Source organism: Solanum pennellii, chromosome 7 (assembly GCF_001406875.1).
Source record: "Solanum pennellii chromosome 7, SPENNV200".
Taxonomy (NCBI): domain Eukaryota; kingdom Viridiplantae; phylum Streptophyta; class Magnoliopsida; order Solanales; family Solanaceae; genus Solanum; species Solanum pennellii.
In genome coordinates, this window is record NC_028643.1 from 35750350 (window position 1) to 35765551 (window position 15202).

The 15202-nt window shown below is 38.0% G+C and overlaps 1 protein-coding gene across 1 annotated transcript; it reads right to left on the reverse strand.

Annotated features, from left to right (window-relative positions):
• Positions 1-12465: 12465 nt before the first annotated feature.
• LOC107024983 lies at positions 12466-13872 on the reverse strand. Its single transcript, XM_015225878.1, has 5 exons — positions 13654-13872; positions 13453-13554; positions 13115-13230; positions 12726-13066; positions 12466-12476 (listed from the first exon to the last, which is right to left on the reverse strand). Exons 1-5 carry the CDS (start codon positions 13870-13872, stop codon positions 12466-12468), a joined length of 789 nt encoding a protein of 262 aa, XP_015081364.1.
• Between the last annotated feature and the right edge of the window lie 1330 nt (positions 13873-15202).

Genomic DNA, 15202 nt, shown 5'->3' on the forward strand with positions numbered 1-15202 from the left:
CAGAATCTCATCTATGGCTGGGTTTTTGTGAAGCTTGCACTGCAAAAGTGTTTCTCCGAGTATCCGACTTCCTAGTGCTCCAAACTTTATTATTTCGGGAGATTTTCTCTAACTTCTCCGCGATCTCTACATAAGTACACTCCCCATAAGAACCACCAGCAATCGTATCAAGCACTGCTCTATTATTATCATCTTTCCTCGGATAGAAGTACTCTTTCAGTTACTCATCATCAATGCAGTGATTTGGGACACTTCTCAAGAATGAGGTGAACCTATCCCAAGAACTGCTGACTGACTCCCGTTGTAATACCACAAAGTTGTTCACCCTATCTTTGTGGTGGAGTTTCTTAGACACCGGATAGTAACGTGCTAACAACACATCACTCAATTGGTTCCAAGTATAGATTGAGTTATAGGGAATTTTGGTAAACCATATAGTAGCCTCTCCCGTCAATGAGAGAGAGAACACTCTTAACCCATTAACGTCCATATCCAAGTCAGGCTTCCCTACACAACTCTTACACACCGACCTCAGTTTGGCAATGTGAGCATGTGGATCCTCAAATGGTAGCCCCAAAAACAAACCTCTAGTGATGAGCATCTACATTAAGCTACTAGTTACCACAAAAGTATGACCATGTGGTAGAGGAGGTAGGACAAGCGGCCCGTCAGAGTTAGTGATGTTATTATTTCCCCTATAGTACTCTTAAGGGTGTGGGGAGGAGATTGCCTCCTCAAATTACCTTCACCGGGATTCTCAACCAACTCTTGATTATGAGCATCAATCGGCGGTGGAAGTTGACGGTTGATATCATCACTAAGATTAGCCGGATTGCGTGGATTGTTCATTGTGCGAAGTGTGTGGCTTAGTTCTTGATCAGGTGAAAGTATTGGTTCTACTCGACTCCGTGTACTTGGCATACACTAAATTTAGACCCACGAGAGACAAAAACAAAAAAAAAAGTAAAATTAGGAAATTATTGACTAAACTTCGGTAATGGTGCTTAAAGTTAATCTAAAAGCCACTTTCTCCGGCAGTGGCACCAAAATTTGATACGCCCAAGTTATACTTTCCTAAAGAAGTATAAACGGTCGTATCGTGTAAAGAACCCAATTGTTAGGTTAGTGTCGATCACATGAGGGAAATGGTTTGGACTTAACTTTAATTTATGATTACGTCTATTCAATCAAGTCCTTTCCGAAAATAATTAATTAAAAAGGGGGTTTTGTGTAACAAAAGTGTTTGATTATTTCTAAGTAAAAACAAATAGCAAGTTTATAACTTTGGGGTTTATTAAGTGATGAGAGAACTAGGGTGTAAGTGTTCCCCATAGGTTCATAACGCGGTAATTCTAGCTATAACAATTCTTTCCTAGTATTTTGCATGCAAAGTGGTAAGTTATGTATCCCTATTTGCTTGGTCCGGCAAATAGGGGATTTCACTCTGTACCTTGGTCTTACTACGTGTGTTTACTTTAATAATTCTTACCTTTGCCTCATATTAAGAAGCATATTCAAGTATATCTAAATTACTACTTCACACCAATTGAAACTAGCCTATTAGATAGTATATACTAAATCTACGCTGATAATTCTTTTCATATTAACTACCTCCTTGGTCCAAAAAGTAGCAACAAGGTGACTTCTAATGTTGGCCACCGTTAAAAAGACTTCTAAACGAAAGAATTATCAATACATGCAAGAAACTATTCTAGAATTGTTATTTAACTAGTTTTACTTTGTTAATTACCTATGGTTCCCACAACACTAGTTGTGGATTTAGTTACCCATGCTTAGAATTACACATTTCATAGTTATTAAACAAGAAGTCATGTACTTACTCTGACAAGTTTGAAGAAAATTCAGCAATATCACTTGAATTAACGAAAGTATTATAAGAATTGAATCCGGAAAATTGAAGTATTTCCCAAAACCCAAAGTTTAACTTCCAAATACACAAGTATGAAAAATAGTAAAAAGTCTAACCCCAAAAACGAAGTTTTTAGTCATATTTATAATAATAAAGTCCTAAAATTGAAGGAGTTCTTATTAAGGAAAAATCTATCCAAAACGCATCTTCAGTCAACGACCCTACTGACGGTCTGTCGACTACTTCCGTCGGTCCACACTTAGAGTCTTTTCTCGGTATCCACTTTAGCATCCTTAATGTTACAATCAACGGACCAACAACACTGTCCATCGATGGACTTATGGTCCGTCGATGCTTCGTTTCTCCATACTTAGTGATTTCTTCAAGTCGGGTACTGGGACTACTTTCTATTACCATCGACGATTTGCTAGTCGACGGATCGTGGTTCCTTTCGTAGCCTGACACTTAGTTTGAATTCCCCGATTTTCTTTTAGTAGCTTGAACCTCCAGTCGACGATCACCTCCTACGAACCGTCGATGGCTCCGTAGGTCATCACTTCTACACTGATTTCAGCACAATCTTCAGCATTTTTGTTTTGGATAGTTTTCCTGCAAACACAGATAAAAGTACATTAAAATTACTGCAAAAAGGCCTTAGACACACACTAAACTTAAGGAAAAAACATTGAATTTACTGTGAAACCACGATACATCAATCTACAACAAATGAGGATTCAAAACTGGAATGAACTGAAACACCCCCACTTGGTGTATCTACTATCCGTACACCTAACCTAGTCAGTTGGTGTACCTATTTAACCTGCTCCTTCTTCTCATCATCAATATGAGACATACTGCCCATGCTCAATTGGCTCAAAGCATCGGCCACTACATTGGCTTACCTGGGTGATAGTGGACACTCATATCATAATCCTTGAGCAGCTCTAGCCATCTTCTCTGACGAAGATTCAATTCTCTCTGTGTAAAAACATACTGAATACTTTTATGGTCAGTAAATACATCAACATGTACACCATATAAGTAATGTCTCCAAAGTTTTAAGGGAAGTACCACAACAGCTAACTCAAGATCATGGGTAGGGTAATTCTTCTTGTGGATTTTCAACTGTCTTGATGCATATGACATCACCTTGACATCTTGCATAAGAACACACCCCAAACCTACTTGGGAAGCATCACATTACACCACAACACTTCACCACTCCTCGGAAATGTGAGAACTGGGGCTGAAGTGAGTCGGTCTTTGAGCTCTTGGAAGATTTTTTCACAAGTTTCAGACCACTCAAACTTCACCTTCTTCCTTGTTAAAGCTTTAAATGGAGAAACAATAGCGGAAAATCCCTCAACAAACGTGCGATAGTAATTAGACAAACCCAAGAAACTCCGGATGTCTGTAGGAGTGAGGGGTCTCAACCAGTTCTTTACTGACTCAATCTTTTTCGGATAAACCTCTACACCCTGGTCGGACACAAAATTACCAAGGAAGGTCACTGATCTCAGCCAACACTCACATTTTCTGAATTTTGCATACAATCGATGTTCCCTGAGTACTTGCAATGTCATTCTCAAAATGTTGTTCATACTCTTTTCTGGTCTTAGAGTATATGAGGATGTCATCTATGAACACTATGACAAAAGAATCAAGGTATTCACAGAAGACCCTATTCATAAGGTCCATAAACGCGACTGATCCGTTAGTGAGATCAAATGACATGACCAGAAACTCGTAATGACCATACCTAGTACAGAAGGTAGTCTTAGAAATGTCCTCTTGTCTCACTCTAAGTTGGTGATACCCTGACAAGAGATCCATTTTAGAAAAGAAACTTGAACCTTGGAGCACCCCATGGGGATATGCTTGGCAAGATGAAGCCCTTATTAAGTATATCTTTTAACTGCAACTTCAACTCTTTGAGTTCATCTGGAGCCATTCTATAGGGAGGAACGGAGATTTGTTTGATGTTGAGATCTAAGTCAACACCAAAGTAAATTTCGCGTTCAGGAGGGATTCTGGTAAATCCTCTAGAAAGACATCTCGAAACTGATTCACTATTGACACAGAGTCTACAGAAGGAACTTCAAGTTTTAAGTCATTGACTCTGACTAAGTGGTATATATACCCCTTAGATAACATCTTATTGACTTTAAGATGGGAAACTATTTGGCCTGTTGGATTTAAACTACATCCTTCCCGTTCCAGCTCTAACTCATTAGGAAACTAAAAGCTCATTACCCTTTTTCGACAGTCTATGGTAGCATAACATTTATGGGGCCAATTCATACCCAAAATTATATCAAAGTCAAGTATGGTTAATTCTATTAGGTCAGCATAGGTAAGTCTATCACGAACAATTATTGGGCAATCTCTATATACTCTTTCAGCTCTACTGTTGTATCCTATTGGAGTACTAACTAGAAAAGGTTCATGCAAGGTATCAGCAAGGAAGTCAAATTTACTGGCTACTAAAGGAGTAACAAAAGACAAGGTGGATACCGGAAAATAAAAGACATGCAAGTTACCAGTGACCACATCAGCTGACTTCTCCTGCTCTTCTCTACCTTTCAAAGCATAGAACCTGTACCTCTTGGAAGGCTCAGCTGCAACAGTAGGATTAGGCCGAGGCTGAGTATCTTCCTTGGCCTGATTCTTCACATGTGGGTAGCCCCTGATCATATGACCACTCTTGCCGCACCCATAGCAGGCATTATAACCTACCATGCACTCACCTCCATGCAAACGACCACACTTACCACACGACTTTCTGCCACGCTGGGCATTTCTATCACTGCCCTTATCGGGGCAAGACTTGTCCAATTAACATTAGTGTTCTTGGAAGGAGTAGGATTACCTGAGTGTTGGTGCCCCTTCTTGAACTTAAAACCTGTCCTGGATTCATGACAAACTCCTACCAGTGCTAGAACCAGCTTGATCCGAGGGCCTAAGCTTCTTTCCTTCTTGGACTCTCTTCCTCCGACGACTCTCCCCCACCTGCTGTGCATGTACCATCAACCTAGAAAGGTCCATGTTTTTATGCAACATGGCTTCCCGACATTCCTCCTCCAGATCCTCCGATACACCAGTAACAAACCTGCTCATCTCATCCCTGCTACTGGACATCAGAGAAGAAGCATATTTGGAAAGTTTAACAAACTTCAAGGAGTATTCCTTGACTGACGTACCTCCCTGATGTATGTTGATGAACTCCTCAACCTTAGCCTCTATCTAATCTCTGGGAAAGAATCTCTCCCAGAATGCAGTCGTGAGAATGTCCCAAGTGATGGGACTTCTCCTGGTGCTCGACCATCTACCCACATCTTGTACCATACCTGAGCCACATCCTTGAGCTGGTATGTAGACAAATCATCCTTCTCCTCTTAATTAACACCCATAACATATAGAATTTTATGTACCTTGTCCATAAACTCCTGGTGATCCTTATTGGTTCTGGACCCGAAGCTGACTGGAGGATTTATCCTGGTGAAATTTCTCAGTCTGCTAGCCATGGTGCTAGCATGTGGGTTCTCCATGCGACCACCCTTTCTAGTGGCCTGGGTTGTGATAGTATGTGCCTTAGCAGTGATGGCTTGGGACATCTGAACCATTGTTGCTCTCACTTCTCCATCCGTCAACGCAGCTGGGTTGAAAGACACTTGCACTCCAGCAGCTGAGGATTGAGGAGGAGCTTGGTTTCCCCCAGCAACAGCTTCCCCAACACTCCTGTCTGTGTTTCTTCTTGTGTTCATTTTTCTACACGCACACACAAGAAAGAAGTTAGATGCTAGAATGACACAAAATGTCAAAGCTCTACACTGCACGATAAAGAGTAGAATAAGGGAAGATTCTTAACATCACTAAGTCTCTATGTCATGGTTGTGGTGCACTTCACAACCATAAGCTAGAAACTACGCAACGTGGTTGTTTTGAGCCTTACTTCCTATTTAATTTAACCTCACTCTCTGATACAAAGTTTGTAACACCGGGGTCCTAGACCCTAGATGAGACCGGCTCGTTAAAGTCTCAGAGGTCGCATACAAGCCTCTTCTTAGCTTTCATCACAATCATGTTTTTAAATTTAGCAAAAAATTTAAAACATTTTAACTTTATTTAAGTGTACTTAGAGTTTATATAATATTTGCATAAGAGTGATATACTAACAGCTCAAAATAAACAACCATCTATTAACAGATTGACAATTGAAATGAAGAAATCATAATATTATTTATAGTTGCCAAATAGTCCTTAATATAAAAAAACGAACAAATGTTTCAATGGAAATGATAGGGACAACATCCACTAGCTATGTCTAATCTACTAAAGGTAGAGAATAAAACGTAGGCATCCTTGAACTAAAGAGGACCTACAAAAGTCTGGAGGTACTAGTCCAAACGGCTTCAACTGATCTTCAGTCTTCTTCAAAGACCTGCACCTATAAAAATAGTACTTTTATATGGGTTAGTACGCACTTGTACTAAGTATGGGTGTATGCACATACGCACATAAGGACTATGCATGATCAAGGAAAGCTCTTCCTGTAGCAACATGCCATTTTTGGAAAGTGAAGTCACTTCATTTTCTTAATTCGTTATTTATAAATCATGCTATGAATAGGACATATTTTCATGCATTTAAATCACACAAATCATTTTTTATATGAACATAAGACCTTGGAATCATGAACATAATTTTAGAACAACTTAAGCGAAAATTGATATTTTTCTTTCCCTGTAGGCCGAGAGCTCCCTCTCCTAGCCTTAGGTTATTTTTCTGTCTTTTTTTTTGTGTTATTAAATAATCTAATTTGATCCTATGTTTTACTTACGAGTGCAATGCTTCATTGTAGTCCCATTCCTATAATCAAACAAGTAAGTAATCCAAAAGACTAAGGTAATGATTTGACTAGCCTACTTACAAGTTATTCTTTCCATTCTTGTTAAATTGGGCATGAAGTATTTATAAGCCAATTTTTATTGGCTATGCCCATTATTTTATCATTTTAATAATATAATAATTCTGGGAATATATTCTTTATAAGCCAATCTTTATTGGCTATGCCCATTATTTGATCATTTGCAGAATATAAAGATGTTATTTGCTTACTTAGTTCACTCTGAACTTACATTTCTTCTTCTTTGAACTCATGTTCACTTTGAACATGGTAGGTTAACTTAGGATATTATTTTAACACTTACATTGGGATCTTTCTGTGCAATGACTAAGAATTACTTATATTATTACTTAGTATAACCTCACCCTTTGGTCATCCTATCCGAAGACCCCTCATCTTCCTAGTTATTTCTTTATTTCTTTCTTTCTTACTTTCTTAAAAAAATGTTTAGAATTAACCTACATAGATCACGTGAGCTAACATGAAATCTAGTGTCTTCCCCGCACTGAAAAGAGGTAGTTCACCGGTAAAAGTGAAACTGAATACTTCCTAGCTTTCTTAGGTGGACCCACTAGCTAGTAACCTATGCTGGCGACATAGTTCAAAGACTAGGAAAATTTGGACACCCTCATCCACCTTGGTGGTAGTCACATCTCATGAGGCTTACATGTGCTTGAACAAGCGCATTACTAGTCTATCGGTGCTTAGACCAATTTCTTATACTTACAACTTTTAGAGCTGCCTCATACATTATGGAAGCTTGCTTCTTGTATGAGGTACACTTAGCTCAATGGATGACTTGTCATCCCTTTCTATACTTGAAGAATGTGAACTTAATCTTACATTATCATTATGGTGTGAATGAGACTTGTCTCATGATTTCTAACACCCTCTTATATGAGTATCTTTGACATATTTGTTTAGGTGCAAGTCCTTTAACACCCCATTCTAGGTTAATTTTATAATTCATAAGCTTTTAGTTATTTGATTACTCACCTTATCTTGTTCAATGTTGTTTGATTGTCTTGTACCATTCTTTATGAAAGTTATAGGGACTCTTTATTGTGCTACTCTGTTCACAAGTTCATTTAGATAGGGTATGTTGGGACTTGTCCCAATCATTGTCATACCCTAGGTTATGAGTTCATTGAGTTACATCTTGTCAGATCAATCTTTAACATGTATTTGGCCTTACAAGAAACATCATAATTTACATTGGCCATATAAGATTGGTATGACTTAGCCATTGGCCAATTATATTACATATTTTGGAAATAATATTGTAAGCCAATATATTGGCATAAACCAAACTATAACTAAACATTTGTCATGATATTATCACTAGCCAAGTCAATTAACTTCATGTATATACTATAGAAATCTTATAATTTAGAGCAAGAAAACTTTTAAAATTTGATTAGCTTACAAGAATAATTCAGTGCAAAGTTTGGCCAAGCTATAAAGTTTATTTTGGCATTGAAGATTCATTAACTAGTTCTGATTCTCATTCTTATTTCTTCTTGGAAACATTGCATTCCAAATATTTACAAAAGTATCTACTGTAAAACACGAACACAAATCGAAACCTTCATTCCTTCCTATAGTAAACTGAATTTCATAAACAACTTATAACAATTTCATCTTCGCGAACACAATTCGGCATTAATCATAAAGATCTACCTATAGGTCTCATTCGAAATTATCAAATAAAGGAACATACACATAATGATGAGTTAGCACCACATACCAAAAACATGCTCGAGATTTGCATTATACATACTACTAGAATCGGAAATTTAGAGAACTAGGGAGATAAACATTCGACAATGTCATTGGGAACAACCCTAGTTCGACTTTCTTGAATTTAAAACGTTAGAAAAGCCTCATGGGTAAAGGAATCGAAGAGACAAAACCCATACCTTACTGTGGAATTTAATCTACAAAGATCACCCTGTACTTTGCACGCAAATCTTGATTAATTTTCCTTGAAATAGCCTAAGGAGAATTTTCTATTTTTCTTACGTTTGTTCAGTGTAAACGTGAGTTTCTTACCTAGTTAAACGTGAGTATAAGTCTTAGGAAATGAAAATTGAATAATTCAACTTAGGCTAATTAACTTAATTAAATAAATCAATTAGCTAATTACCAAAATGCCCCTCCTAAATTAACTAAAAATAGGAGAGCATTTGACTTAGCCAAATTCTGAAATTTTTGCTTAGGGTTAGGGTTTGACCATGATTTTTAATTAATTAATTAAGTTTCTAATTTGGTTAATTATGTGACCTAGCATAATTACTAAAGTACCCTAAGTAATTAGGACCATAACCAACCCCTTTAGACCATCCTAGGTTAGGTACTAAGATGTTTCTTTAGTTAGTTACTCGGCTAGTGTCAGCCGATTAGGTTTTAGGATTTTTGGCACACTAGTTAAATTATTTTAGTTAGTCCTAGGTTAGTAAGCTAGTTAGGTAAGTTAGTTAGAGCCTAGGATTGGTTAGGAAGCTAGGCCCCACTTTGTTTGACCCGACGCGCCCCTGCCCCCTAACCGCCCTAACTGAATTTGGTTGGGCTTGTCGCTTGGTCTCTTGGCCGGTAGGCACATGTGCTTGCACATATGTTGATGCACACTTCTTCTTCCAAGGATCCTCACTATTTACTTGGGCACTACTTAATCTACATTATCATTTTTAATGATCATGTGCTATGGTAGCTAGGCTTGACACTTGGATGCCTCATATCTAATGTGTGTGAGCTATGAAGGAAAGAATTTAGCTTAGGGTCTTCATTGCAGGTACAATTCCTAAAAGAGCTTGGATTGGAGCATTTGGGCATCAAGTTATATTTTAAGTTACTTGTTAATACATAGAAATTGGCTAACACCCTTAAGCCAATATTCTTTTTACATACCCAATATTACTCAATATTGGGCATTGGGATACCTATGTTCCCCAATACATATTCTTAAAACATAATAGACTCTTCACTAGAAAAATACATTTTTTGGAATGTTACATGAAATCTTCAAGTAGACATGATGGCCTATTTCAAACTCAAGATCTCCTCTTCTATTATTGGCATAAGACTTTTGCCGACTATAGGCTGTCTTCAATCTACCTCTTTTGATTCGAACCTTCTCTATAGCCTCATAGATAATATATAGACCAAGGAGTTAGGAGTCACCAACCTCAAACCATCCAATTGGACATCTACACCTTCTACCATAAAGAGCTTCAAAAGGTGCCACGGAGATGCTCGAATGATAGCTATTGTTGTAAGAGAACTCGATCAAAGGTAAGTGATCATCCTAACTTCCCTTGAAATCAATGACACAGGCTCTTAACATGTCTTCAAGCGTCTGAATGGTACTTTCCTCTTGACTATCCTTCTGAGGATGAAAAGCGGTACTAAGTTTCACTTGCGTACCGAAACTCTTTTGAAAAGCCTTCCAAAAACGAGAAGTTAATTGGGCCTCTCTATCTGAAATGATGGACAAATGAATCCCATGAAGACTCACAATCTCATAAATGTAGATCCTTGCATAATCTTCAGCTGTGTAAGTGGAATAAACTGGAATAAAATAGGCAGATTTGGTCAACCTATCCACAATAACCCATAGAGAATAATTTTTCTTTTGGGTTCGAGGTAACCCAACAACAAAGTCCATATTGATGGCTTCCCACTTCCAAGTAGGAACATCCATGATCTTGGTTAAACACCCAGTTTGAGATGCTCAGCTTTTACTTGTTGGCAGTTTGGACACCTAGCAACAAACTCCGCTATGTCCCACTTTAAGCCATCCCACCATAGACCTTCCTAAGATCATGATACATTTTAGTTACACCCAGATGTATAGAATAGCGAGAACCATGAGCTTTTTCTAAAATTCGATTTCTCAAATCCTCAACATTGGGTACACATAATCTCCCTTTGTAACTAAGAACACCATCCCCCCTTGGAGAATGACTCATTGAGCTTACCAAGTACCGATTCCTTCAACTTTATCAATAGTAAATAAAGATGTTGCTTAGTATTCACCTTTACCACTAATGACGAGTCGGAATTATGATGGACTATGAAACCACCATTTGGATAATCTTCTAACTGCACACCAAAGCGATCCAACCTATGAACATCTTTCACAAGTTCTTTCTTCTCCTCTTCCACATGAGACACACTACCCATAGTCCATCGACTAAAAGCATCTGCAACAACATTGTCCTTGCTAGGGTGGTAAAGGACACTCATGTCATAATCCTTCAACAGTTCTAACCATCTTCTCTGTCGGATATTTAACTCCTTTTGTGTAGACACAGATTGAATACTTTTATGGCTAGTAAACACATCAATATGCACATCATACAAGTAACGTCTCCATATTTTCAAGGAAAACTACAGCGGCTAACTCAAGATTACGAGTTGGGTAATTCCTCTTATGAACTTTGAGCTTTCTAGAAGCATAAGCAATCACCTTTCTATGTTGCATGAGGACACATCCCAAGACCACTCGGGAAGCATCACAATACACTACAAAGCCTTCATTGCACTCCGATAAGGTCAAAACCAAAGAGGAAGTAAGATTATCTTTCAACTCTTGTAAACCTTTCTCACAAGCTTCCGACCATTCAAACATCACCTTATTTTGGGTCAAAGATGTCAAAGGAGAAGCAATATAAGAAAATCAATCAAAGAATCTTCTATAATAGACGGCTAGACCCAAGAAACTCCTTATGTCTTTGGGAGTCAAAGGTCTATGCCAATTTTTGACCGCATCCGTTTTCTTTGGATCAACCTCTATACCATCACCAAAGATAATATTGCCACGAAAAGCAACCGACCATAACAAAAATCCACACTTGCTATTTGGCATAAATTTGGTGTTATTTGAGGACTTGCAAGGCTAACCTCAAGTGACTATCATGCTCATTTTCATTTTTGGAGTATATGAATATATCATCAGTGAACACAATCACAAATGAGTTGAGGTAATCTTGGAACACTCTATTCATTTAGTCCATGAATGCCGCCGGGGCATTCGTTAACCCAAAAGACATAACTACGAATTCATAGTGACCGTATCTAGTTCGGAAAACTGTCTTGGGAACATCTTCTCCTCTCACACTAAGTTGGTGATATCTCGACCTTATGTCGATTTTGTAAAAATAACTAGAACCTTGGAGTTTATCACATAAATCATCAATCCTTGGGAGAGGATACTTGTTCTTTATGGTGTCCTTATTGAGTTGGCGGTAATCAATGCACATTCTAAGGGACCCATCCTTTTTCATAACAAGCAAGACCGGAGCACCCCATGGCAAATACTAGTTTGAATGAAACCCTTGTCTAGTAAATCCTTGAGTTGGAGCTTCAACTCTTTCATTTCCGCTGGAGCCATCATATATGGAGGAATTAAAATGGTATTCGTATCCGGTAATAAATCTATGTCAATGTCAATTTCCCATTCGGGAGGAACTCCTGGAAGGTCATTAGAAAAAACTTCTAGGGATTTTCTCACAACAGACTGACTCAATAGAAGGAGTTTCACATTCTAGGTCCTTAACTCTCACAACATGATATAGATAACCCTTGGCTATCATTTTACAAGCATTCAAACAAGAATTGATTTGACCCCTTGGCATAGAATTCCCCCCTTTTCACTCTTGAATATGTTCATTAGGGAATTGAAATTTCACTACCCTTGTCCTACAATATGGAATCAAAACAATCATGAAGCCAATCCATACCCAAGATGATATCAAAATCAAACATGTCAAGTTCTACCAAATCAGCAAGAGTAACTTTTTTGGGTAGAATTAGAGGACATTTCCTATAGACTCTTTTTGCAACTACAGAGTCACCCATTTGGTACAAACTGAAAAGGGTTCAATCTGAACATTGGAAAGTACATCAAACTTCCAGCTACCAAAGGTGTAATAAAAGAAAGAGTAGCACCTTGATCAAGCAATGCATAGACATTAATAGAGAAAACTTGTATCATACCCGTCACAACGTCGGGAGAGCTTTCTTTTTCACCCTTAGCCTTGAGTGCACAGAAACGGTTCCTCTTTTGAGCATCAGAACTAGGACTACCTAGTTGAGTTTGACCATTCCCCTTGCCTTGTCTTCTCACATTAGGACAAGCTTTCACCATATGGACACCCTTGCCACAACCATACAAACTATTAGTCTTAACAAGACATTCACCCGCATGTTTATTACCACACTTACCACAAAATGGTCTCTCCTTTGGTGGATCAACATTTCTCCCCTTTTGAGGTTTAAGATTAGAACCTCTATTATTACAATTATTGGATAAATTAGAAGGAACCTAGTTTGAAAACCTCTTCTTAAACTTAGGCTTATCTTGAACATCAAGCCTACTCTTAGAAGAACCACTTTCAAACGACTTTGCCCTCTTAGCTTTCCTATTACTATTCCTTAGACGGCTTTCCTCAACCTATTGAGCATGAACCATCAACCTAGAAAGATCCATATTGTCATGAAGCATGGCTGCACGATATGCTTCTTCAAGCTCTTCGGTTACGCCCATTGCATAACGATTCATTTCATCCCTAGCATTGGAAACCAAAGAAGAAGCATATTTGGAAAGCTTAATGAATTTCAAGGAATATCACTTGACACTCATACCTCCTTGAAAAAGGTTGATAAACTCCTCTACCTTAGCTTCTCTTTGTTCCTTTGGAAAGAATCTGTCATGAAAGGCCTTTTTGAAGATCTCCCAAGTCACGAGACCATCTCCTAAAGCCCGATTATCCTTCCACTGGTTATACCATGTCTAAGCCAATTCATTGAGTTGATAGGCAGCAAGCTCAACCTTCTCAGTAGTACTCACCCCCATAGAAAACAAGATTTTGTAGACCTTATAAAGGAATTCTTGTGGGTCTTCATCAACTTTTGATCCAAAGTACATGGGATGATTCATCCTCATACTGTCTCTCAAATGTCTAGATATAATACTAGCATGTTGGTTCTCTCGAGAAGCAACCTCTCTGTTAGCTTGAGCCATGATGGTTTCAGCTAGGGTAGTGATGGCTTGGGCCATTTGGAACAGGACTGCCTTCATCTCACCATCTGTCATAGTTGGAGGATTGACCAGAACTTGATCATTTGCAGCAGCTTGCACTTGAGGAGCATTTCGATTTCCTTGGGGAGTAGCTCTCACATTCACAATCTCTTCTCCCGCCTGTCCTTCTTGTGTTCATTGTCTATAACCACAAGAAAGGGATTAGATGCTAAACAACACATAGTGTCAAAACTCTAAAGGCACGACATAGGAGTATCAAGAAAAGAGATGTTTCCTAGTCATCACATAGCCTCTCATCCATAATTGTGGCGCGCTTCACAACTATGAACAAAATACTAGGTAATGTGGTTTATTGAGACATTGATCCTAATGATATTTAACCGCATGCTCTGATACCAAGTTTGTCACACCCGGAGAGCATACCACGGATGTGACCGGTGTCGTCGTCCTCTCAGAGGACTCAGACAAGCAGTTAACATTCGTCATAACATGTGATTAGTAAAAATCACGGAAAAATTAAAACTTTGACATTCTACTTGAAGTATGCTTAGACTTCATACTTATTTTTAATAAACCATACGATATTCTAAGGAATTGTCTCACATATATGAAGCCATCTAAAGTGGACTTAGCCAATACATAGTCAATATGCCATATAGACCTTAATACAAAAGAATCCAAAGAAACATGATAGAAATAGGATATTCTTAAGACTACTAAAAATATGTGTAAGCTAGAATATGAAAGATAGCATCCCCCAACATGAGGACCTACCAAGACTTGGAGAAAGAGTTCCAAGCTTCTCCAAATAAACCTCCTTAACTTCAATGGCCAAAACCTACAGTTGTAGTATTATAAAGTAATGGGATTAGTAAGCCACATATACTAAGTATGAGTATATGCACATAAAACATATGGACATGCATGAAAAAGTATCATTTATCATTTCATTAGAAAACATGTTAAGTCATGTGAACATCTTCAATGCACATACCATATAACATAATCAGGTCAAGAATTTCATCAACATAAATCATGATTATAATTAAAGACATATGATCATGGAGTCATGTTAACCTTTCATATTCAATAGATCATATATCATAAAATACAAAGACACTTACCAATGATCTCATCCCCAACCTACAAATGCAATGGTCATGTGAAGTCCCATAACCCCACACAACCAAGTAGATAGATAGGAAACCATAGGTAAAAATTTGCTTCAAATAACTTGTAACATAATTAGTCATCACTTCATATAGCAATATAACCCACTCATATTCATAATAATGACCAACATCATATAAGAGTAACATCATTTATCATAAACATATACCCTTCATGTTGTCATATTTCATAAGAACAATCTCCTAGGACTTCC

What these genes read in the sequence shown, in the direction of transcription:
- LOC107024983 (XM_015225878.1), bottom strand. Translation starts at nt 13,872, where the DNA reads ATGACAGATGGTGAGATGAAGGCAGTCCTGTTCCAAATGGCCCAAGCC. An exon ending in CACAAGAATTCCTTTATAAG is followed by an intron (nt 13,555 to 13,653) that starts GTCTACAAAATC and finishes TGGTATAACCAG; the next exon opens with TGGAAGGATAATCGGGCTTT. An exon ending in AGGAACAAAGAGAAGCTAAG is followed by an intron (nt 13,231 to 13,452) that starts GTAGAGGAGTTT and finishes CATGCTCAATAG; the next exon opens with GTTGAGGAAAGCCGTCTAAG.